The sequence below is a fragment of the Centrocercus urophasianus genome, unplaced genomic scaffold (genome assembly GCF_019232065.1).
Source record: "Centrocercus urophasianus isolate 14NV4802_14NV808 unplaced genomic scaffold, USGS_Curo_1.0 seq_38, whole genome shotgun sequence".
NCBI lineage: Eukaryota > Metazoa > Chordata > Aves > Galliformes > Phasianidae > Centrocercus > Centrocercus urophasianus.
The window spans coordinates 3,780,876-3,807,740 of record NW_024884955.1 but is presented as its reverse complement, the minus strand read 5'-3'; the positions used below and the strand labels follow the sequence as shown (position 1 = coordinate 3,807,740).

Here is a 26,865-nt window from a genome sequence, read left to right as displayed (position 1 = left end):
TTCTAAATATGAATTCTGGTTATTCAAAGTAAACAGTGTGGAAAGAAAATTATTATTATTGTAGAGGAGAGAGGAACTGTTTACTTTTTGTGTTTCTGCTCATTAAAAGTGGGATTAAATGGAAGGAGGTAAGATGAAATGGATCATGTGTCATGTCTTTTCACTGCAGACAGCCAGCCAGCATCATATTTGACTTCACCATAAATTCTCCTGTAGCTGCATGTGCTAATAGGTATTGATTTTGTTAAATATCATACTAGAAAGTATTCCTTCACTGTATGTTTGTATGAAGTAATTAGTAGTGCCATTCCATCTGTGCCTTAACCCTCATTAGCCTCTGCTCTTATTTTCTACGAAGATTAATCTATTTTGAGAGAAATCATGACAAGAAATTATGCTTGTATGGGTCTCATTCTGCAAATTGCAAGAACTGTGAAGTTGTCCTTCTGTTTGCATTGAATCTAAGGCCACAATGTCAGAGAGATGATTGAGTCTGTTAAAAGATGTACATTGGCAGTCCTTGGTTTTGCTTGTGTAACTGAGTGGTTACACGTATATAGTCAAAACTGGCCAAGAATACAGCCATCATATGATTCATACATACTGCTGTGGCAACTATATATCAAGTCAGGTCTGAATATGCACATACTTCACATACAGCTGCACACCACAATCATTAAAAATATTTTTCTGTGGCAGGGCAGTCATTCTGCATGCGCTTCCAGGTCTGTTTGTAAGATCCATTACCCGTTTGTGAACCATCAGCTTGCACTCACTCCAGACAGTGTTGGTCTGGCAGCTTCTAAATTTTTTTTGTGTTTATCACAACATGAAACACATCAGTAGGCAGCTCAGGAACTTCCTGGGCCTGTGGCTGCAGTTCAAATTCCCTTGGCTGAGCATTGAGCTGAACAAGCTCAATGCAGTGCTGGGCCAATACTCAGAAAAGGTTCCCTTTCAAACACTGGCTTGACCTGAGTCAGGTCATACTGTATGCTGTGTTTTGGTTTTTCTCCTTGTAGAGCACTTGGAACTTACAAAATATATTATGTAAGATGGCACTGTTAAAGTTACACAACAAGTAGTAAACATGATACTGACGTGACACTAAGCTATGGCATATGGTGATGGTTTTTGTTTCTTTGTTTGTTTTGTTGTTGGTGGTTTTTTTTTTTTGAGAGTGTGTCATTTAATCACCAGAAAGTATCCAGGTTAATTTGTAGAGCAAAATGCTGAGGACCACTTTCCTGAGCTTTGTATGCTTCAAGTGGCTTTGTGTTTGCCACAGTAAACGTTATTTGCCAGAAGTTATATTCTGAAGTGCAGAGTGGGTGAAAAAGGTTGTTTTTTTTTCTTTTAAGTAGTCAAAACATAAGTTAAACTTGCCTTTAGGCAAGCACCCTGGAACATTTTCACAAATAAGAAGAGTCTGCAATTTGAAACAGGAACATTTGGTTTCTTTCAGCTGGCTTGGCCAGTGCTGGCTTGAGAAATGCTCAAATGTTAAAGCTTTTCACTTGTAATGCTGACTAAATACTATGAAGTACTGCTCTTCTCCCCTTGCCCTTCTGCGAACTGCAGGATTAAAAGAAAAGAGAAAAAAAGAAAGAAAAAAAAAACCAAAAGTAACAGGAAAAAAAATCAAAGTGAGAAAATACCAGAAGTGAGAAGAACTGAAGAACCCCTTAATGGGAATTGCAGTTCAACTCTGTTTACAATTGTTTTACCGTGCATTCAGGCACTCTAGCATTATAAATATGAATATTCAGGAAAGCATTGCAGTAGATGCCAAAATTTAAGTTTTAATTTGTGCTTTATCTTTGTGTTACTTGAAACTCATCATACATGCAGCTAGGATGAGTTTGGTGTATTATTGATAATGGGTTAGAACAGCATGCCCTGGTAAAAGGCTTTGTTGAATTTAGGTCTATGATAATGACCATGCTATCTTAAAAATCAAGCTCCAAACACTCTCTCACTCTGACCTAGATGAAATGTAGTTATTTTATAACCAAGTCCATGTTCCAAGCAGGTTCCCCGATTTTTACAGAATTTTTAGTTGTAACAGTGTTTGTGTACTATAATGTGTAACACTGCATTTATACACACATGCTGTATAGATAACTACATTGATACAGATACAACACAGAATATCTACCACATTTGGAGAGGTCTGAGCACATATGCATTCATAGCCCATAAGCAAAGAGCCCAAAGCCAAAACCAAGAAAAGCAAACATGAGAGAAAGCTCTGATAACTGAGCTGTTCTGCATCTCCCTGTAGCCTGGTTGGATGCTGCTGCACTGCATAGGCTCACACCCTGTGGAAACATCTCCTTGCTGCTCAGGCAGCATGTGGTTGCTGCTGAAGGTTGAGTTGATGGTCTGTAGAGACCACAGCCATCGTGTGATGTCTGATTTTGCTTCTCACCACCCAGACCTCTGTGCCAGGGTGGCAGGCAGAGACGTTCCATTAGTTTCATGTCACCTCTTGGCACAGGCAGGATCTCTCATTGCGTGTAATGTTAGTTCCAGATCTGAGCATGACTGTTTTGACCAGTTTTACAGGTTTCATGCAGATCAAGCATGGGCAAATGATCATACTTCTGTCAAATTAGGCAGAGCTGTGATACAGTGTGGTGCCAGCCCTGTGCTTTCATGCCAGCTTGCTGCCAACTGTGGGAAGACAGACTATTCTTGAAATGGCATAAAATGCGAGTGGCACTGACAAATGCTACCCAACCCAGCAAAAAGCTGGATTGAACAAAATTGACTGATCAATATTTTTTGAACACATTGGAGATAATGGAAGGAAATTTTACTACATCTGCGCATTTTATTAATGGGACCATGATAGTTTTGATCTGATCCTAAATGCCACGAAGCTCAGTTGATTGGATATCAGCTCAAGACTTTATAAACCAGAGCTTACTGGTTTGTGCCTATCTTCTAAGAGACTGTCTACGTTCTGGAAGATAAGCTCTTAAGGAACTTAAGCTGTTGCATACAGTTCAACACTATGGAAATCCATAGCTCCTTCCTTCCATCCAGTACACCACTATTTGGCAGTGCTTCTTAGCTCTCCATTTTAGAGCTCATAGCTGAACCAATGTTGTAGTGATATATAAGCACCCTGGCTTGTTAGGATTACTCAGAGGTGTTGGTGTCTAGTACAATCCCTCACTGTGCATTTTACATATATCTTGTTTCCATTTCCTTATTAAACAAAACAAAGAATGAAATCATAAGAAATTTTATTTTCAGCTTAAGCATTCTGTTCTGGTTTTGGTGGTTTTGCTGTGAATCACATGTTCTGGTAACAAACCCATGTGTTTTTGCAAATACGATCTCTCTGAGTGATCGCACCAGGAATGTGTGAGGCATGGAGCTCTCATAACTCAGACTAAATATTCAGAACGGCACCTGGCTGGGATGTCAGCATGGGAACAAAATCACTGAGCAGCAAAACGTATCAAAGGAGCAGAATCTAAAGACTCGGGTGCCTGGAAGCAGGATATGAGCTATTGGATATGAAATGTCCTCTTTAAACTCCTGGGGAAGTATTCTGTTTGCTGATCTACTGTGACAGGAATTCTTAGACCTATGCCCACATAAAATGTCCTCACAGCTCTTATTGATATCGTACATCTGCAGAGAAATCATAAGAACAGATCAACACCTGCTCTGCTAATCGTGGGCCATTGAGACCCAGGTCAGGCTCACTGGACTGTGGGGAAGTTTATGCTGCTTCTTTAGCAGCCATGCCTGTTTCTTTGCATCAACAAAGATCTGTGTTTTCCAGTGCTGCCAATCCAGTAACCACCAGTTTGCTTCCCTCAGCACTGAGGGATAAGTTGAACAGGCTTCTAGCAAGTATGTGTCCTCTGTGAGCAACTGCATGTGGAAAGGATGTCTTGGTGATCATCCTGCCTTATTTCCAAATGTATTTATTGTACAGCCATATATGTGAACTCTACATCTGAAGGCTACACCGATAGTCAGATGTCAGAACCATAATTTGTTGTTCTTTCAAGCTTTTCCCCGATAGCTTTAAATAGAAGAATACATTTTCCACAGTGAAAGGCTTTTCTATTAATAGCACTTGGAGATCATTTCAGCGCTTGAAAGGAAGAATTAAATGAGGTGGTTTTTTTAACACTTTTTAAGATAATGTAAGTTTGTTCATTGTGCAGGTAGGACTGCCCACCTTCAGTTTTAATTACTTGGGGAAAAAAAAATCTCTCTTCTCTGAGTTCAAAAAACAAAAATAGTGAATGAGACTATGTGACATGCTTAGAATAAGCATCTTCAAACAGTCTGGTCCTTTGTGTCAGTTCTTTCTCATGCTTTGATAACCTCATCTCAGTTGTTGAAACAGACTTACACAGATTGCATAGGAGACTTGCAGATGATTGAAAGGACTTCTGCTTATCCAGTGCTGTGAACTGCTAATAATAGGTGATGTTCTGAAGGGCAGCCTCAACACATTTCCTCACTATAAGGCATAAAGGAGAAAATCTGATCAGTTACATGCCCATGTTCTCCATGCTAAGATATCTCCTCATTCATTTAATAAAATGAGAGGAAAACAGCCTTAGGCTTCCCTTGCCTTTTCCAAATAAACTTTGTTATCCTCTTATGTAAAACACTAAGAGGATATTCTGAGTGGCAAAGAGCTTTATACACAGCTTCACTTAAAAGCAAAAACATAAAACATGTTTTGTTCTGCAGTCACAGAAGTTTCAGTTATTTATTGTAATGAATGGGCAATGTCAAAGGAACATATGGTATTTTTAGCTCTGCTTCATCACCCAATGTGGTAAACCAATCTGAATAGTTGCAACATCTAAAAGCTTTCTCTGAGAAGAAAGGTTCTTCCTGCACAGCCTTGATTAAAGTCAGACTGTTATTGTCCAGAGGATCAGCAAACTGTACCAGGCAGGAAGAGAAATCTGCACACAAGATAAGTAGTCAGATCTATACAAACAGGGAAAAGATAGCAAAAAACCCAGAGCTGTGTGTAAAGGTAGAATTGACACCAAGAAGAGGAAGGGTAGTCCAGGGAGAAAGGGAATAGTCTGTGACAGGAAGATGTAATTTCAGTGTGATGAGCTGTGACTGACCTTATGTTCAGGCAGCTAGGACTGAAGTTCTGTATTAGAGAAAGATAAATTCAAGCTAACATGACTGGAACAGGAAGGCATAACAATACACGTCTATAAATGCAGCAGTACTGACAGTCACATTTGATACCAATTTCCTTTGTAAGTGTATTTCACCACTTTTTTTTTTTTTTACTACTCTTTTTTCTGTATGAATGTCTTTGAACTGCCAATGTAATTTGGCTTCTGCTTGTGTAAGATGACCTTTCATTCTTTATTACAGCACAGAATCCTTGACATGGCTTGACATGGCCTGCTCAGTCTAGTCATAAGCAAAACTAGGAGGGATCTGGCTTATTCTACATGAAGTTAAGGAATTTCAGAGTGTAGGATGGATTTCTGCCCTGAACCTTCCCTGCTGTTTCTAAATGCAATGTTATAGATAGCTCCAAGCAGATTTAGTTTGGATATAAATTACACTGTATAGGACAGAGTGGACAATAATGCATGTTAGCCTGGAATAGCATGGATCAGCCTAGCAAAGCACTGAACTCCCTTCTAGTTCTCATAGCCTGTGGGTTTGAGTTTCTTGGAACATCACAGGATCAAATCCAAATTGTGCCTAGATGAGTGAAATTCAATACCATCATTACACAAAACAATCTACAGAGTCAACAGCAGTCTCAAGCCTCTGCAAATACCAAAGAGCAAAGGAACACATTTCTAGGCGGTGATACGGAAATGTTTAGATATCTTAGTTTTCATTACACTCATAAGTAATCAGTTTTTGGAGCTAAGATATTAGCACTTCCTCTATCAGCTCCCATGTAGGTATCAGGCAAAAGAAGCTTCCAAGAGATTTTTGTAGCTTTTTAGTGGTATACCATAAAGCACTCACAAAGGTTCCTAAGGAGGAAGCAGATTTAATATTCTGGGGGCTGTCTCTGTTTCCAGCTCTCCATGACTCATGCAAGCAGCTGAGAACACAGTTGAAATATGGAAGCTGAAAAGAAACTGAGAAGAGGGAGTACTTATTTCACTTCTCTTCCTCTTGGAAGAACTGGAAAATACATAAATGTAGGTCAGACAGGGTAAAAATATTGCATGTTGTTTTTCCTTCCATGATACTTAGGCTTTGTGATACTTATAAAAGCAGACCCTGGATATGGTTGAAGTGAACAAAACTCTTAATTACTTGTTAAATAAAAAAGTCATGCAGAATAAAAATTCAGTCCATCTTCTATGGTGGTTTTAAATTGACGTTTTCTCAGAGATCTTTCACATACAAAAAACCAAACCAAACAAAACAAAAAAAAAGCCAACAACAATACAAAACAACAAGGGAAGGAAACAAGAGGAAATAGTCCAAGTATTCTTGCTGATGAAAGGCAAACGTCAGAAGAATATTCATCACACGATTCCTTTTCTAAAACATGACCCAAGGAAAATCAAGAGCTGTTAGGAGGCCAAAGAACTGCCTGGGACTGCTGACCTTAAAAAACAAACAAACAAAAAAAAGTGAATTTAAAACCTGCTACCATAAAAATGGTCAGAACCTGTCTGTGCACAGAACAGTGACAGAGCTTCCTGTCACTCTTAGTCTTGAAAATGGTATTTTTTTCAACTAGCAAAATAGAGTTGTAATTGTGTGCTCGTTGGCCCAAAACATTCAGAACAGGATTTTGTAAATTCCGTATCTATGTGAAAAGTGGTAGAGAGGGGTTGACTTACCAAAGCAGATTTAAGATAATCCACATCCACCGTGCCAGTCCTTACCACTAAGTTGCCTTGACCACACCATGGCCAAATTTATTTATAGGAAAATATTGTGCAACTCAGAGTTACTATAATCTCTCATGTTTCATCTGCAGGCTGATTTAGGGTGAGCAGGATGATGTGGCCCTTAGCCACACAGTGACACTTACTCCCCTTAGGAATAGATTGCAGACTTGTTTTAGTCAGATAGTGATAATTACTGCAGTAAATTTGATAAGCAATTATTTCCCTTGGCCTTTGAGCACACACACACACACACAAATTTTAGAAAGCATACTGCTCTGCTACTGTTTTAAAGATTGTTGTCCTGTGCCCATCTATTGCAATTTTTGGAGCGTGGATGTCCCAGGAACTCAGTACTTTCCAAAGATACTAAGATATCTGTGTTCAGCATGTTGCAGTTTCATCATCCTAGTGCTTTCATTTCCTTATCTGAACCACAGGATAATGCAACAGGAAGGAACAGGCGGTGTTAAACGTAACACAAGATTTAGCACATGAGAGATTCAGTGACCCACTGCTAGGTGGCACTTTGTATTGCCCGATCCTCTGCTCCTGTGTATATTTGTGTGTGTTTTTGATGACACCGTGAATGAAAGGTTTGTGGTGCCTCATTTTTTTTGGTTTACTTTGTATTATTTGCCTCTTTGGAAAATACCGGTAGGTAACAGAACAACTGGATCTTAAAAACAATGGGTCCCCTCAAAGAATTTCCCACACATCTGTCTCATGTTTACAGCATGTTATGTGCAGGAGACCAAGCTGTTTCAGGAATGTATTTAGGCATTCATTCAGGTGATACGACCTCCTAAGAAGGATTTCATCACAATGTACGCACCAAACAAATGTAGAAGCTGTTGGCAGTTTTATAACAGTTTTACAAGGAGCCAAATTGGATGCATAACGTTTAAACAAAAGTTGAACTCCATTTTATATCTGTTTTCTATCTTACTTTCCTCTGTAGCTGCTCTGTGTTATGTCACGCTTTAGTTGCCTAAGTATTTCTGCTTCCAAATCTCTAGGAATGGTCTCCCACAGACAGAAGGCACTCTGGGGCACGAATCTCAGAAAAAAAGGAACACATTGCTGCATTTTAGCAAGTACAGTGCTATTATACCAGTGACTTGCCTGAGTGTTACATCTCCCTCTAGACATAACTTCTATCAGGGATAAGCAGCAGTGAAGTGAATTGGAAGGGGCCCCTTGAGAGAGAGCAAAGGGTGTGTTTCAGCCTACAGTCTCAGAAGCTATTAAAAACATCATTTCAACAAGCTTATAGCCAGGCTACAGCTAGTTAAACATATGCAAATGATGCGACGCTGATTCTGCAGCCAAGACAAAATCTTTACTATGATGAGTCCAGGGCAAAACCTAATTCTAGTAATTTCTGTACTTCTGGGGCTTAATCTCTTGCTGCACCGCAGAAGAGCACCTCCCAGAGGCTTGGGGAAACCATGCAGCCCTGGGAATTTCTAGCATCTGTGGTACAAAACCCTTTGTAGATGTGGGAGGGAGGAGACAAGGTTCAGTGCACTTGGCCTTCTGTAGAGATAGTGCTATATGACTTCATATGAATGGGTTTCTCTCTGGAGATACTGGTCTGATGTTCTAACTGGGTGGTGCAAAGTGTGCAAATGTCAAGTTTCTCCTCTCAAAAGAAGGTACTGTATAGGATCAGGTAGCTGAGTTAACTAATTATACAGCAATCCTTCATTAGTGTCATTTTCTTACCATTATTCAGTTCTTTCTTATCCAGGTAAAGCAAGTTGTGGGTTCCTTTATGCAAAAAACTGAAAAACTTACTTCGTTAATGAACTGCTAATATCACAGTGTGCATTGTAAATAATGAGAAGTGCTACTGGGATTTGACACAATGATCCAAAAGCATGAAAAAGTCCTGATTAATTTCTTTACACCTTGGTTCATACAGCAGTCACGCTGTTAGGTGATATGTCAACTTCCTGGAAAAATGTCTTAGGGAAGAAATAAAAAATGTCAAGCATATAAAGTCTATTTTTATCTAAGAGATTGAGCTGGAGTTGCCACTTCCCTGTTCTCTTTCCTTTCATAAGCATAATCTCTTTTCCCATTCCTCTCAGCATGGTTCTGAAATTTCATTTGGTTTTGAAATCACTGAAGGGAGGTGCAGCAAGATAGAATGGAAATAAACTTCCTTGGCAAGCACAGTACTCTCTTACTGCCCACAAATTATATTTTGTTTCTTTAATTTTTCTTCTTCAATTAAAGAAAGATGTTAAATCATAATTTAACGTACTGAAGAACAGTGGAAATCACAGAACAAGGATGCATGGCAAACATTTCAGTTTCAAGTGAAAATGGAACTCAGGCTCTGGAGACAGGATGGAATAGAAAGGAAAGCACAATAATTTGCATTTTAGTGGGGGGAAGTGTAAAAACCTGATCAGAATTCAACAGCAGCTGGCTAAAAGAAAGATGATATAGCCCAACAGAATCCCGTGCTCAGTGGAATGCTCAGATCTGTTTGGGGTTTGGCACCTGTAAAAGACTCCATTCCCCTTTTGTCCTTCTGCCATTTTTCTTTGCATTTTCACTCTGACATTTTGTATCTCCATTGGTCTGAAGTCTGCACCAATTCAATATGTCTGATTTCCCCAAAGGTAACTCAATGACTGATAGTTATCACGTGGCTGAACCTGGCCCAGTATCCATCTGTATCTTTACAGTAGATACAAAAACTAAACATCTGTCTAGGCTGATGCTTGAACTTGCACCTCAGTCCTGTAATTTTCCCTACCATCTTTAATATTTTTCTGGTGTAACAGACATGATGCATCAGAGAAGCAATCTATTTCATGTCAGCAGTTGTATATTCCAAATTAGTTTATGATTGCATTTAATAATGTACTACAGGTACTTTGTCTTTCCTAAATAACTAAACTGTCAGGAACAGGGCTTTTCATTTCACAAAATATTTAGTGTAAATTTTTCCAAAATAACCAAAACATTCACAGATCCAAATACAAGTGAAATCCTTCAACAATTAAATATGCTTCTGGTTTATAAAAAAGCTTTTTTTTTTCATTACTAATTTTCATTCCTAGTAGTCATTACAAATTGGAAAATCAAAACACTGTATGTTCAAAAAACTGAAATAGAAACTCAAACTGGAACATTCTACTGCAGTTTTCTTTCAAAGAGAGTTAAGAAAGAAAGCATGTCTGCAGAACACGGGTGACAGAAAACATTTTCAGAACAAGGAAGAGCTCCATCACAGGAAACACGTAAGCAGTGCAATAAAAAAAACTCTTCAGTAAGAGTTCTGCATTTCTGGAACATAACAAGTGTCGAAAGGCTCCAGACAAACAATTTACCCCTGTCTTGTAGTCCCAATCATCATGCTCAGTTCTGTCTGCATTTAGGTTGCTGAACTAAGGAAAAGGGGGTCTTCCTGCTGCTTGTTCCCAAAGCTCGGCATTTTACTTTAAAACCAAGACAAACTTTCTGCCTTCTCACAAGCTTCTCTCAGTAGATATAAAGTACCTTCTGTATAGAGTGTCCTTCATAGAGAATTGCTGTTTCTTGGCTAAGATCTCTGGTGTCTGGGTTGCACAATTCAGGACTGACCAGAAGTAGACACGAGTCCTTTAAAAGCTTGACTTTCCCTGTGGCATTCTCCTTTGTATCGTTTCTAGAAGCAGACAGTAATTCTAGGCAGCACTGAAGTTAACAGTGGCAAAGAAACTTCTATCCCCAAAGCTAAGAGGTAATTTTTATTCCACTCACTGTCCCTGCCCTCTGGAGAGGACCAAAGGGAACCTCTTTTTCCTTTTTTTAACTCTCTATCTGGGTTGCAAAGATGGATGCAGTAACAACAAAGGGACAAACATGGAGAGCTGCATTACAAACCAATTCATCAGAAAACATAGCACGCCTGCTTTACAAATTTGCCTGCAGCTCTTGTCTGCTGTGTTATTTTTAAACTGCCTGCAGGTTGCAGATTTTTGAGAAGCCCTTCTCCTAAAAGTATACATAGAGGATTTAGAAAAGCACAACTTGCTGCAAACTGAAGTTACCAAATTCCCAGCATATTAAAATTTATCATCCTTCACCTTCCCATAAACTTCTTGGTGCAATTTGTGCATTCACAAGAAGATTTCCCAAGAGTCTCACAGCACTTCTCCATGGCAAGGTCAGTACACCTTCAGAATACCTCAGCTCTGCATTCCTGGTGTGCCCAACTGCCATGCATCAGCCTGCAGTTGCTGTAATCAGGCATAATTCTACTGTATCTTTGGATTATCATAGAAAAAAAACCCACAAAAACAACAGTAAGTTAGACTCAACATCAGTAGGAGCACACAGCACAGCCACATTCATCTCCATCCCTTTGATACACACAAAGCAGATGAAAAGTATATGATACATGAGGAGCTTTGGATGTGGATCTCCGGCACAGAAACTTTTGCCCTCAACAGGATACAGCAGGGACTTCAACCAATTTCAATAGAAAAAGCCAACAAGCTCCAGTCAGAGCAAACTGCTGCGGCCAGCTGGTCTGTCACAGCAGAAATGGCCAAGCAGAACCTAGCCTCCCTGTGCTGGGTAGAGTTGGGCTGATGTGGACTGAGTGTGGGTTAAACTCATGCTCACTCAGCCCTGTACAACAAGTGCCCCTCATCCTAAATTGCACATCAAGTTAAGCTGTTGCTCATTTACACTGCTGATTCAGAGAGCCCTGATTTGATTCTTGGCTGTTTATATTTCTCAGACATCCTCCATGTAATTGCATGGCCTGGCCCCAGGCTATCAGGCTCTGGAAGGAATAACCACATTATTCCACAGAACATAGCATAATTAAAATACTGACTGCAGTTTAAAAAATGTGCTGAATACTTCACAGAGTGGTTGGAGGGTTGGCAAGTCTTGGCAGCTTGTTGGCTGTGGGAGCTGGCTGATATTTAGATGCGCCTGCACCTTCAGCATTCATTGCTGTACGTGGGAACTGCTTTTTGTGCTGTCAACTTCTTGTTTCACAAGAAGCCAACCTACATGCACAAAGAAATGAACTAACTGGAAATGAGAAACTCCAAGGACTTTCTTGTGATTCTTAGTGCTAGTGAGACCACTCTCTTGTTATTTATGACTTCAAGACATATGACTTGCTATGCCTTCATCTATGTTTCCAAATGTACACTGAAGGAACTGCATATGGTGCAAATGTACAAGGTGATACAACCATTTGCTTAAGAACTGTTCTCATTGTATGAGAAAGCTTTAATAAGCTAAGAAAAACAAAACAACAACAACAAAACACGAAGATCTCCACTGGAATGTTTGATTTTTATCTGTATTTCATTTGTAACAAGTCTAAAGCATAAATAGTTACATTTCCAGTCCCAGAAGGGCAGAAGGTGATGGAAAAAAAAACATCTACAGGACTGATGAAAACGACAGGAGCACTGAGGTGGCAGGGCATTTAGGGAATGCTTAGTGCCTTTGCAATACCTCCCCATCATCTTTCTTAGGGAAATATCTGGGATAAGAAACACTGCTACAGATGTATGGCTTTGGGTTTGAATGACTTCCTGGTTCTGATTAAATCCCCTGCTATCTGGCAAAAATGGTAAAGTGATCTCATGCTGCCAGCGTTCAATAAAACACGTGGATAATGCCTAAATCACTTTGCAGGCATCTACATCTGAATGAAATGCAGCAGAAGCAGCAACTTGCCAAAATACTGCTTTAAATGAGCTTTTCATTTAATCTTCACTCATATGCTCGAGAAATTCATGGGATGACAGGAGATGTTCATGAAGCAGCCTCACAAACACAGACAGGGATGGCTGAGCTCAGGCTGTCCTGCTCCACTGCAGAAGCTTCCAAAGACAAGGATCAGGTTTAGTCTGATGTACAGCTCTTCTGAGATGAGCTAATTTTGTGAACAGTTCCATTCCCACTCAAGGGATGTCACAAGCAATGGCCAAATGTTTTTTTCCGAGGCTTCTATTACAGCCTTAAAGTAATCATAATAGCAAATTAATAGCAGATCTACTCTGTCATTTTCCATTCTCATTGCCGTCTCTGTAATGAAGAGCAACTCTACTTCTTCAAAGCTTTTTCCGTGACACTTCTCAATTTTGAATGTGCAATTAGAAATAAGTATGATAACTTTTGGCACTCTAGCTGTGGTCTGTAGGCTACTGGCCTCCCTCTGTGCTAGGCTCAGTGCTAGTTTCTGTTTTCAGCTTCTTAAAATTGACCTCCAAACTAAACCATAACTGTCACCTTGGACATCATTCTTTCAAAAACAGAAATATATTTATATGTACCTTCCAAATCTATTATAAATTAAAACCCCAAACATAGAAGGAGAATCCACAGGACAAATTCAGTGAGAGGAGCAAAAAAATTTCTACAGCCTCTTCTTTGTTCTGATAGTGTCCGTGGCCAAGTTTTCAATTTTTCTCCACTGAATGATTCATCTCTATTACCAGTATTTTCAAAATTAAATGGAAGAGGAGGAATGTGTTCATTCCCCTGCTGGGTTTAATAATCTTCCAGAAATTGTTTCCTGTTTACTTGGAAATCCCCACCTCCATACTGAGATTTAAACACGTTCACCCCGTTAACTTAAAAACAAAACCTAGATGATACTGTATAGTTTTTGTCTTACAGTCATAAAGCAATTTATAATAAATGTTTTTTCAGAGAGAAATTTCTTGGAAATGTGCATATGTTCATAGCTCCACGTTGCTTATTTAGATCGTATGTTATTACTCAACAACAAACTGTCATTCAGTTTATATTTATGTACCACATCTGATGACTGATGGCAGCTTCTCATTCAACAACCACTATACTGGTGCTCAAATACAAATCTTAATGAAGCCATCAATAACCCCATTTATGGACCTGTGCTACTTTGTTTCATGGTATGGGCCAGCACTCAACTATGAACAGTCAGTACACATCATTTCACACAGCAAAATCTTGAGTGCATTTTCAAGACAAAATATTAAAAATACTTAAATTGCTTTTCCAGCCAAAATGTTATGTGTGAATTCCTGTGGCTTGGCAGGACGAAAGGGAAAGAAATTTCCCTTTAACTTCCTCAAGGAATAAATTTGCACAATAGCTTCAAGATTTTATTTACGTAGCATATATCAAACTATTCTTATATAAAAGCATTAGCTCATACAAGTCAGTGTGTTCTGTGTTAGCTTTTGTGAAGAGAATTCATGTAGAAGACAGCAATATCCTGTGGCCTGAGAGCAGAACTGGCAGCTGGGTTTTCAGGCAGGACTGAGCTTTCTCACACCCTCTTTAGCTCTTCATAAAGGTCTAAATTTTTCTAAATGAACATTACATTTGTTTGATTAACTGGAGCCTGTGTGGGCCCAATTTGCATATGTGTTAAATTTCTACTGCTAAAGCTCTTGGGAGTACCCAGCTCTCCATGTTTCAAAAGGCTGTAACGCAGAGTTACACAGCCCTTGGGACAGAGAGTAACACCATTCCCTTGCTGAATCAAAGTCAGGAAAGAGATGGAATAAAGCATAGGGTGTACAAATTTAGCACATCTTCCTCTCCACGCACCTAATAGCATTGATAGATCCCTGAGAGAAGGCAGCAGTGGAGATGCTCAAGTATTTGGCATCCAGACAGGTACTGTGAAAGTCCACAGCCTGGAAAGACACTGGTAGGAAGCAGCAGACAAGACCAAACACTTGTTAGCTGGGGAGCCTCCATTCACGTCCCCTTTTTAAGTCTATGCTGAAGCACTTGGTCTAACTGCTGGCTTTCCTCTCATTTCCCTTCTCAGATGAGATGGAGCAGTCTCCTGCAGTGCGTTCTGACTACTTGGTCTCAGGGATTAGAACTCCACCAGTGAGGAGAAACAGCAAACTGGCAACACTGGGCAGGATCTTCAAACCCTGGAAGTGGCGGAAAAAGAAAAATGAGAAGTTAAAGCAGACCTCTGCAGGTACGATGAGAGCAGTCTGACACTGCACGAAGCAAAGCTCAGCTTGGGAGAAATGTGCTTGCACAGAAATACTGGTGATGACCTGATCTAAATCTAATTTGGAGATCTCAACATGTTATAGATTTATAACATTTAAAACTAGAAAACACTCATATGCAGGCTTCCTGTATAGTACAATGTCATACATTTAGAAGAAAACCTAAAAATATGAGTGAAGCACAAACCTTGACATAGACTGCTTTCATGGAGTGTCATTTCTCCAAATAGACTACATTTATGTCCCCAGGCATCATCACCCATTTTGTTTGGGGTGAAGATTATATAGGTCACAATAACATCATGAGAAGTGACAGGAGGGAACTACAGCATGCAAAATGCCTTCCCTCAAGCAGCTGCCTGCAGTAGAGAAGCCCAGCACATGCACTGCACACTCTCACTACTAACCAGGTGTGTCTCAGATCAGTAAGGAGACAAACTTGCCTGCTTTTTCCTCAGAGAAGATGGTGCAGTTTCCTCCACTTTTCTGATACCCTCTGGAGTGTCACAGTGAGGGACACCACCTCCTGCAGCAGCTCCAATACACCGTACCAAACAGCACAAGGCTCTAACACCACTGCTATTCTGCTCTCAGGGTGATCAGCAGCATCTTAGATCATAAATCTCAACTCTGTGTGTTTGATTTTACTGTTTTAACAAAGGAAAAAGTACAAAATTGGCTGACTGGTCCAAGTTCCCCCCAAATTCCTTGCATTTCTTTCCAAGCACACAGCACTTAAGACTAGAGAGAAATACCACATTGCAGTTCTCTCAGTCAGGTATGGAATACTCCACTGTAAGCTGGTGCTGTATCATGCTACTACTTCTTGCAGTGCTGGAGAAGAAAATGACAGCACGACAAGGTCGGGATGAACTCATTAAGAAAGGCCTTCTGGAAATGATGGAACAGGGTAAGTAAAAATTCAACAATCAAACAATCAAGCGTATAAAAAAGAAAACCTTTAGTACAAGCAGAAAAAAAAAATCAGTATTAGGCTGTTAGTTTTTGTATTTTTTTTAAATCTCTCCCTGTTCCAAGCAGCCCATACAGTTTAATTTTTTGATGTTTTTTCCACCTTGAATGCAGTTCCAGCTTGGCTGGATTTATACATGTTGTGAGTCTGAGCTGGTGGATGTATTTTATGCAATTGCTCTAAACCCAGCTAAATCCAACTGCCAAGAAAGTCAGCTACAACTGGTGCAAATACAAACTGAAACATAACAGATGCATTCAGCAGGGAAGCTTAAAAGTACAGTCCATGACTCCCAATCTCATAAAATGATACTAATGTGATGTTTTTCAGCTGCCTTTCTGGTTTTCCATTCACGTGCAAAAGTGAAGCATTTGATAGTAGTGTCATTTTAAAGCCATTCCAAATACAAACCAGATTCAGTAGAGGTCACTGAATGAAAGATATGCACAAAGGACTGTGGTTCTGTGTATCACTGTTTCCAAGCCCTAGCAGATGGTTAAGGGATCTGGGTGGCTACCTGGGTGACTATTCCGCAAGACCAAGTGAGCTCCGTGTGTTTTGGACAGCATCCCAATTGCCCTTTCCATGTAAACATAGATTAAAAAAAAATAAAATCCTCTTTGCTTTGAAAACTTACTAGCAGAAAGCATTGTACTGAGGAAAGATCAGCCTTTTGAGTTTGACCAATCTGGTAGATAGGAATGATGTTCTTTGAAAGTAATAATTGAGTTCCATTGTATGAAACAAATGCTGTGACTATAAATAGCCTGTGGGACAGCACGCAGTGATGCTATGCTGGCGTGTAACCGAGCAACAGAAGAGTCAGAAAAAAAAAAAGAGTATTTTAAACAGGACTTTTTTTTCATTGCATTAAAGCAATTATCATATTATTTTATTGGATATATTTTAACATGGATTAATATGTTCAAGTTACAATACCTATCAAACCATCAGCTTATTCTAAAAGGGGCAGTTTTAGAAGGCACATTTTTAATGCCTTTCCCTTGAGCTTTCTGTCTCTCATTCTGCAAACTAGTCGTCCTATCAGCATATCAGCACCACCTGATAGAAAAGAATACACCCTGTATCTGCTGGGAGTATTGAATTTCCCCATAACCTATGAATTTGAAATCATGGATATCTGAGCATTGCAAAACAGCAGTAAATAAAACAGCAAAGCACAGAGCTCCTCTAAACACCAAACCAGCTTACAGTACCACCCTGTGCCCAGAAAGGAAGAGCAGCTAACAGTCAGCTGAAGGACACTGCAGCAGCCTCCAAGTTATTTTTCTTTACACAGAGTGCTGTGAATCTCCAGGGTTATTTTATTATATTATCAGCAGAAGTAGCTTATTAACCGGTATCAAAAATTGACCCACATAATTCTCAGTAAATGATTAGTGCCCTACTTGGACTGAGCTGAAGTGGCAGCAGTTTCAAGGCTAAGTCCTCATTTATGCAGTAAGTTGCAATTGCCAGAGCAGCAGTACTAAGCTAAAAAGACTGCTGTAAATCCTTAAATCTCTCTATTTCATCAGGCTCTACTCTTCTTCTAGATACATGGTTACTGCTCACTTTCATAATCAGTCTGAACCATGATGAAGCTCTAGTCTGAGAAATCTGTAGATCTGCTTCATGCAGTTACAACGTCACGCTCCAGCTTCACAGCATAAGGTCTGTCAGGCAGCATTTTGGACCATACTGCTGGCTCAGAGCAAGCCACTGAGCTAGCACAGACTTTGCATCAATCTGCGAGCAGCCCAGGGTGAAGTTGTGCCATCCTTGCTTTGGGGATGAGTCATCCTAACAGGTTATGTCACCCTGTCTCCTCGCACAACCCCAAAACGCAGCTGCCCAGCCATGCTGCACAGCCAAATCTGTGGCTCATACATGCCACTCTGCTCATACATGACAAATACCAAGCTGCCCTTGGAACCTCCTGAACCTGCCATACAGCTTCACTGTAGCTTACAGGGTACAGGTCCTGCACACAGTGGGATTCTTTCCCAGATAAATCACAGCCCCGATTCTTCTGGTTACTTTGCAATTCCCAAGACTCTGCTGCTTTCTGTACCAGGATATGTGCTTTCTCCCATCCTCAGACTTTGTCTAAACCACTGTGTTGGGAACCACTGCCAATCAAAGCAGAAAGTCCACTTTGCTCTATGCACAAGCTGCTCATTTCTGACAAGGAGCATCACTTCTCTGAGTTTCAGATGTTCCTCAATAGAAATTCTTCAGCAAGGCTGTCTCCTTGTCAATACTCCGTTAGTCATTACATTCTCATCGGCCAGGATCTGAAGGAGCTCATGTCTCTGTCTGCAGCTCTATTGTGGCACAGCTGTCAGCAGCCTGCCTTTCTGAAGGATGTGAGAAACGTGTGAAGCAGAGTTACCTTGAAAACACTGAGGGAACTTCCCCCAGTATTTCTCCCCTTTGTGAGCACAAAACGAACCAGGTGGAGCTCTGCTTACAGCAATGGGAGGTAAGGGCTGCCTGTCAAGTAACAGAGGCAGCTGTTAATACACCAATGATTATGTATAGGCTGCCTTCCCAATGAGCTGAAATGTAGGCAATGAACTTTTTCCCCCTCCCCTTCCCTGTATCATAGCAACTGTGCTACTGCAGGGACTATTTTAAGAACAGTAACTTTTCACCAAACGTGATTATGAGGCAGACTGAGCTCAGTGTACAAAAATGCTGCATCCATTCCGCAGCATCTCTGGGCCAAAATCTGATACCCTTACCCTAAAGGGCAATAAATTATTCTGCAGATTGTCCTAATTGTATTAAAAAGGGATAGCTGTGAGTGCTAGCTGGTTTTCAATCAATGTTGAAGAAACCTGCCATGACATCATTGCAAGGAAACAGCCCTGTCAGGGGCTTCCAGAAAGGAGGGTATTAGGGCTGAGAAATACGATTTAGAAGTCAGGGGTGGACAGCAGGAATGTCCATCAGCATGGACAGATGGCAAGAGTGGGAAGTAATTGCTTTGCTTTGCAATGGTGACGTTGATCTTGTGAATTTCTGAGAGTTGGGCAGTAAAAGGATAGTTTGTATTCTGAGGATTCTTGCTTGAATAAGGGAATACAAGAAAAGCTTCAGTCATCAAGATGCATACAGCTGCAGGGATCACTGGCACAGAAATCTTTCAGAGTAAGCAAAGAGAGCAGTTTCTAGGTCTGCATGAGGAGGGATTTGAATACCTGATCAGCTCAATTATACAAGACATGCTTTTTGAAGCTGAGTATCCAATGCTGTGCCCAAAATCTACAGCTGGGTAGAGAATACTAGCAGTCCTGCCAGCATTACTGCTGGGCAGCTGGACAGCAGTGTCCTGCACATGGAGCCTGGCATGACCCTGACATGTCACAGCAACCTGTGCTCATGCTGCACTGTGAGCTCTGCTCAGAGAAGGAATTGCCTCCCTCCAGAGCCCTTTGATCTCCCATGTTCATGCTTATCTTCCACACAGCAGGTGCTTCCAAAGCACAGTGTTCTCCCTGTATATGTACAGTGCCTAATTAACCAGGTTGCTGGACACGCACAGAAAAAGATGTCTAGAAAATTGGGTGGATGTTAGTGTCCAGATGGGCTGGTATCCATGAGTTTTACCTTACAGATGCTCAGTACTTTCAGAAATCAAGTGCTTCTCTAAAAGAAACCTCAGACCCTGACTACTCTGAAATTACTACAGCTTTGAGACTCACTCTGCTAAAGAGGATAGCAGGGAGGTTCAGCTTTCACTGCTCATCGTTTAATTAAGAATAAATGATTTGGTGTTGTAGATACTGAAGGAAAAGCCTGCACTGGTGATGATACCACAAGAGCAAAACAGAGTGACACTCCAGCTTGTGTGCCCGTGTGCCAGGCACTCGACTCTGAAGAGATGCAGCAAGAGAGTACAACAGCAGCCACGACAGATGTAACCTCACTTAGTGAAGAGCTGCATTTGGATGAGCTGAAAGAAGATGCAGGTATTGAATAAAAATGTTTCAAAATATAATAAGACGTTAAAAGACATTTCTGCTCAGCAGCTGCATGAGGAGTCAAATATGTTAGTGTGGTGGACAGCCAGAACACCTCATTCAGCTCAGCAGCCACATACTGAGTTAGCACTCGTTATTTTTTATAACAGTGATTTTGAGACTGCTACCAAACTGAGGGACCACACAAATCTTCACATAATGGGATTAGTTGGATTATGAGACAATCCAGTCTTGGCATGGTGCTCTTTTGGAATTAGCAGTGACTGCTGTGAACATGAAACAAGTTTCTCTCAAAAAAAAATTTCTCAGACTTCTCTGCCAAGGCTGAAGTTGTCTGTCCTGGCTTGAGGAACAACATTCAGTGCACAACTTCTATCTACGTCATCACCCTGCAAACACAAGTGCAGCTCAATGCTGCAAGTACAGATAAGCTAAACCAAGTCCTTCTTGTGGAACTGTGCTTTGGCAAACAGGAGTGGTGAGGGACAGCTGCAGGGTGTTCCACTGACTTCCTGACAGACAGCTTTTCATCCTCAGGTTATGGAATGAAGGTCAAGGACAGGACTATGAGGAAACTTTTGTAGAGCTCATGTTTGTTTAATAAACAGACAATTAACTCCTTAGGCAGAAGTAGGGCAGCTTGGCCCACGTAACCCAGCCAGTGGGTGTGGGGACAAGCTCAAGGGAAAGATTTTTACCTAGTAGCAAGGTGGCATTTTGACCAGTGGCTCTCCATAAGTAATTGTCTACTCTGCCAAGGAGTCTTGAGCCCTTGGACTATTTTCAGCAGGAAATGTTCACTCTGCAGTATGAAATCTGTTAATAGGTTTGTGTGCTCAAGACTCAGGTCTGCCTTCAGACTCTGACTCAAACATGCTGTTATTAACAAAAACAATGACAGAAAGAAAAACAAAAAACAGAAACAAACAAACAAAAAAACAGAAGCAAAGCTTTCTTTTCTGGGGCCATTAAATCATTTTTAGACAACAGTACATGATATTTCTGTGATACCACTCTGAATACAATCAAGTTCAGAAGGTGTGTTTGAGGCTGAGCATTTTTCAGGTCCACCTTCCCTACCTGCATAGACCCACTGTGGCTGCTCACTGCACTTGCACTGAGCATCCTCTCATATCACAGGGAGTGAAATTACTGCCAGAAGAAAGTACCATTCAACTCAAGGAAAAGCATCCAAATATGACTGATTGTCTTGGCAAGCCAGTACCATCTTTCTTCCTCAATTTTTCTTTCCTATTTCACGTCTTCCATACTTGTAGGAATAAAAATACAAACTGATGTCAGCCTAGAACAAAGCATTTCCCTATAAATATATATTTAAAAGGAAATTAGTTAGTAATTTTGGTAACTATCACATAAGGAGGCTTTCCTATCAAGTCACATTTGTGTATTTATTCTAATTTCCTGTCATTCTTGAATGACAAATACTCATTCCTCCTCTTCTAGGCACATTTATTCATCTGTTAGTCAACAAATTAAATGCTATTATCTTGCCAATGCTATTGTTTCCAACTGTTCTGGTGCTTCCCCATGCACTCTGAATACCGGGATGCTGAGAGAGAGTGTGAGCTTGTATTCCAAATAAGGCATAAAAAGCAAGCCAAGAAAAAGTTTGTGATGTGGCAGCTGTGAGTACCCACTTCTCTGGGTTTTTAGGAGATGGTCTAGAATGCTTTGGAGGGAAATGTACTTTGTTTAGACAATCCAGGCTGCTAAAAGTTGGGGATTTACCATTTCTCCAGCCCAAACAGTCTGGACAGCTCTCATGCTAAGGGGAAACTCTTATCTCCCCATTTGGATCAGTGCTTTACCTGCTGGGCTGGGACAAACAACTTTCATGGCTACTACTGAGCCCATGGTGTCAGGATGCATCGTTTGGAAGGGACTGCCCAAGTTGCTCAGACCTGCCTGTGGGTCCTCACGTATGCCAGTACAAAGATCATTGCACAAGTCTAAGCACTGCTGGAATCAGATATTAATTTTAGACTAAATCACTGAAATTTCACCTATGTACTCCTCCAGTTTCATGCCTTTTGGGATCTATTTCCCTGCGCCCTTATCACAGACAGGCCAATTTAACAAACTGCTCAGTCATTTAGCCTCTACCAACTGGAAAAGCTAGGTGCTTTTGCCATCTTTCAGGGGACAATCCTGAAATGAGTGCTGTTTCACCATCTCAAATTATGGCTTTGGTGACTGCATTTTTTTAATACTTCACCCATTCTGTGCTGTATGCTAGCTGCTGAGATTCTCTGGTAAATCTTTTTTTATGACAGACTTTTCTTGGTTGCCAACTTTATCTTCAGAAAAAACTCATCAGTTCTGGAGTCAGGTACAGTAAGAGATGGCAAGATGCAGGCTGATGTAATGTATTAATCAAGAAAAAAATATATTGTGAACAACTGGAAAACAAGCTTTCATGCAGTATTACAAGTTTAGTACTCCTTGCCCTTTGCTGGCACGTTCCTAGCACAGACAAGGAGTCACCCAGTAACACCACAACACTGCAGCTGCACTGCTGTAAGAAAATCCATTGCAGTTCTCAGAAGTTGCTTTACCTTGCTGTCTTTGTTACTGAGAAGAGAAAAGGAAAATTGGCGTTAGGGAAGGAATGGGGAGTAAAGGAGGCTCACAAATTTTTCTCAGGAGCATAAGAACTAACATTTCTTCAATATCCTCATACATTTTATTCTTTACCTGCCTCAGCTGTTTGGCTATTTCACAGAACAATTTTTTTTGGCACAGTAAAGAAGTGCTTCTAGCTGAGTACCATGTGTTCTGTTCTTCTGAGTGTTCCTGGCATTGTCTCCTGGCTGATCAGTATTATTAACTTCATTTTCCATTAATTTTACTCATCTTCTTACTAGCCAAGAAACCTTCAGCACCCAAGGAAGAATTGGAAGATGCCAGTCTGCCAGCATCTGAAGACAGTCCACAAGCCTTACTTGCACCTGAAACCACAGATTCTCCCCAGAAACCGACAGAAGGAAATCCAGTGCAGCTTCCCAGCCCTCCATTGCTCCCAGCTCCACCACCTAAGGCAATCTCCAAAATCACAAAGAGTGTCACAGGTCAGTCATTGCCAGTCAGTACAGACTTTCCCAATCTCTTATACACTGTTCACTTATATGGTACAATTTTTTTTTTCTTTCATCCATTTGCAAGGCTTGTGTTTGCAAGCTACTGTGAATCAGGCTAGTTACAGTGAATGAATAGAATGCTAATGAATTCCCTGAACTGAGTGATCTGGATGCCAGATAAAAACACACTGATCTTTGTACTTTACATATCTATCCGTGGATTATTTGTTTTGCACTAAACACATGTAAAACATATCAAACCAACTGCAATCATCTGCTGAATCAGATGCTCATATTGATATGACATAAAACATGAGGAAGATTCTAATTTTTATTCTTTATTTTTAACCTAGAATTCTGCTGCATAACAGTAAAATAGCCAAAAGAAAGTTTAAGTCAGTAGGCTTTGTAGAGGTTTCTGTCTTAAGGTTATGCTCTCTAGGGTAGTTCTAAACTAGAGCTATGAAATCTGGTCTAATTACACAGAATGCACATAAGTGATATACCTGGCTCCCACAACGCAATACTCCATGCCAGACTTCAGTGAATGTTTCAACAGCAGTTCCTCTGGGCCTGATTTTCTAATGTATTGCCAATGTTACTACATTTTCCAACATTCTGGCACTACAGAAGGGGTGTTAAAGTGAATATGATTTTAGTTTCTTCCAATTTTAGGGACCCCTACATATGGTAAAGGCAGTTAAAAGGGCCTTACTGCAAATTAGAATCAAGTCTTGACATCTAAATGCCAGACCTGTTGGGTATTTAGACTTTTAAATGACAGCCATTATCTCAGCCCTGATTTGCATCCCCACTGACACAAAGAACAGGGTTTTCAAAGTCACCAGGAAACAAAATATCAGAGAGACACTGATCAGACTACTGGAACTCACAGAAAACACTGGGGTTTTCTGTCTTTTTGAGGAAAATCACAAGTATTTGTTTCCAATGAAAAATGTTCATATTTCATCCACACCTAAAGGCCGTAAGAGTTTAAGTGTGACCTAGATTCAAGATGCTTCTTGGAGCTATTGTTCAGATTCTCTCACCATTCTCTGCTATAGGTCAAGCTCTGGCCTTTCTCTTCCACCTTGCAATATAAACTAGACAAACCAGGACTCCCCTTTGTCACTGCTCAACTGATAAGAGAGACATTCTGTGTTGGATTTAGGCCATTTGGAAAACCTAACTTGTAGAGAGTAACAAGGTTATGGACCCACTATACACTTAACAGCACTTTGAGTTCAGATATTTTGCTGCTTAACCTAAGTATTTCTTCTAACATCTGGGATATTTTGAGTTTTGCCATTTAATTTTCACCTAAATATTCCACAAAGAACAACTCTTGGTTTTCTCAATGGCTACAGTAACTATGGACCTTTATCCAATGGTCATTATACATTTGTTTATTTTTGTTTGCAAGTGGAGGCAGTGGCAAGTTAAAACTAAACAAATACTGTCAGTGAGTGAAAGGGGATACAAATGTATGGGGAGAGACAAACAAAGAGCTATTAAAAAAGAAAAGGAACAAAGAGGTTGAAAAGCTCTTTTGTGTTTGGTTTTTTCCCATTTAACAATGCTGGAGATGTTGTTAGCAAAGGAGTGAGGAATGAGCCAAGCACCAATTAATCACAGAGAGAGGGGGAACAGGGCAAGGTGCCAAGACATCACTTTGCAAGATTATTCACTGAACAGCTGTTATTAGATTGAATAAGGTGTGATTTAAGGAAACACAATATTGGCCCAAGCTGCAGTGAGGACAAAATTGGCTGCTGGCCCATTTCAGAAACAAGCAAATATGAAGATAAAGCAAAGTGTCCTCTCTTCCTGCTTTGGGGTTGAGCTGAATGCAGGGTTCTAGCTCTGAGAAAACGCAGCAACCCTCTCCCATTGAGCAGAGGTGGAAAATGAATTCAGAAGTATTTCCACAGGAGCACATGATCAGTATTGCTACTTGAATGCCGAACAAACATCTTTGCTTAGCAGAAGGTGGCTGTCTCGTGGGTGCAGAATGTCCTGATCAGCTCCAGGCTAGGAAGGCACCTCATTGCCAAGGCTCTGCACATCGGATGCCTAGAGACTTGAAGAAATGCTCCCGTGCTTTCAGACATTTTCAGATTTTTGATAGTGTAGTTTTTAGATCAGCTTGACCTCTGCCTCCTGGAGGTATAAAGAGATAGATTCAACAACTCTGGGCACTGATAAGAGTTCTGGGTCAGACGGAGAGAAATGTGCAAAAATGCCTTCTTAAAATCAAAAAATGATTTAGACCTCTCTTAGAATATGAAAGCAGATTGGCATCAGTGGTAAAATCTTGCTCTCTTGTCTACCCTTTAAATGTGAAAAAGAGACTGGGCTTATTGTTCTTATGCTTTCAAAGTTGACGTTTGAATTTGGTTGTGGATACAGGAGCTCTCCTTCCCAACCCAAAGTGGCTTTACTGTTGCCCTCATTAATTCTGCTCTCCTACCTCAAAAACAGTAAACACGTTCTGTGAAAACAAATTTGTACAATACCTGTATAAGCTGTGTCAGTTTAAATTCCTGTCTACAACACTAGATGGCAACAAGAGAAAAGCAAAGTCCTTTTGCACGAAGATGTCAGGTTGCCTTTTTGCAACCAGACCGAACTGTTGCAATAGCCACCACCATATGCCAGGAAGTTTGGGACTGAGCTATGTGGAAAAAAGGGAAAGGAAAAGAGAACTGCAAAACAGAAAAACTAATCAGCATCTTTTCAGCCTAAGTGTTCAAGTATCTCAAGAATGCAAAATTACCAAACTTACAACTAGGGAAACATCTGCTGTGTTTTGGACTCAGGTGCTAGAGAATTTTTGCATCAAAATCTAGCTTCCAGTAAAATGCTTATACAAGATTAAAAAAAACATCTGAATTGAGATGTAAAACAAACAAACATGTTAGCTTGTCCTTTTCTTCTTATTCATTTCTTGGTGCTCAATACCACATCTTTCATTTGTATTTCATTTGGCAAGTTTTGTTATGTGAATGTTACATTACAATAATTTTGGCATTTCCTCAACTGGCATATGAAAGACAGGGGTCTGATCAGTGCAGTCATCACAGAAGAGCAGACAATAGACACTGGTACATTTTGTCCTGACTGTCAACCGCAGTGCATAAATTTTAATATAATCTGCCAGAGTCCAGCAGAGAAAGTGCTAGAATGGAAAGCCACCACAGTACAGGACATCAGTAGCTAACAAGAACAGCACTGACCATCAAGATTGCACTGGGAAAAGGAGAATATGACTGTGTGGGAGAAAAGGGATGTGGAGTAAGCATCTATTTTGCTACATCAAAGATGCAGACCTGCATAGCATGAGCCTTTTGAATTCAGATGGCTACTCAGCTTAACCAGTTACCTCTTAGCAAGAACCAAACATCACTATTTTCTTCTATCAGATTAATTTCAGTGCAGGCTCTTTGCACAAAAATCCAAGTATTGCATGACCTTTTACCCTCCTGTATTTTGACAGCAGGAAGCGACACAGATGACCCAGCCATGAAGTCTCCTCCTTCCACTATCCTGAAGAATTATGTAGTTGTTGGCTCCTCTCAAATCTCAGGACAAGCTGGCCTCTTCCATTCCTCTGGCCAGAAAAGCTCCGAGTCGCACGTCAGAGGACAGGTAACAACGCCGACTGGCTCCCCTCACCTGGCTGCTGTCCACCTGCCTTTACCTCCCAGCAGAGTCATTGAAGAACTCCACAGGGCTCTGGCCACCAAACACCGGCAGGACAGGTACCTGCAGCCTCTTGGCTACATGGGTGCATGAGGAATCATTCCACTAAATCATTTCTCTTGGTAAACACCCTTATCCTGTTTTTTAGCATTTTAACCACTTCTGCAGCTCGCCTTCATCTTCTTGAGGTCACTGCTTTGAACATGGTAGGTTTTCAAGCAG

The 26,865-nt window shown here is 40.6% G+C and overlaps 1 protein-coding gene across 3 annotated transcripts in view; it reads left to right on the top strand.

The window, feature by feature from the left end:
* The window catches only part of PHACTR3 (phosphatase and actin regulator 3), a 94,333-nt gene that overhangs the window by 34,229 nt on the left and 33,239 nt on the right, over positions 1 to 26,865 (top strand). For 2 of the 3 annotated variants that reach the window (XM_042832373.1, XM_042832375.1), the window contains exons 2-6: positions 14,683 to 14,844; positions 15,714 to 15,791; positions 19,643 to 19,831; positions 22,729 to 22,932; positions 26,438 to 26,702. In XM_042832373.1, the coding sequence (XP_042688307.1) occupies positions 14,683 to 14,844; positions 15,714 to 15,791; positions 19,643 to 19,831; positions 22,729 to 22,932; positions 26,438 to 26,702 (898 nt within the window). The remainder of the gene's footprint in view (positions 1 to 14,682; positions 14,845 to 15,713; positions 15,792 to 19,642; positions 19,832 to 22,728; positions 22,933 to 26,437; positions 26,703 to 26,865) is intronic. The other variant, XM_042832374.1, reaches the window with a different exon arrangement.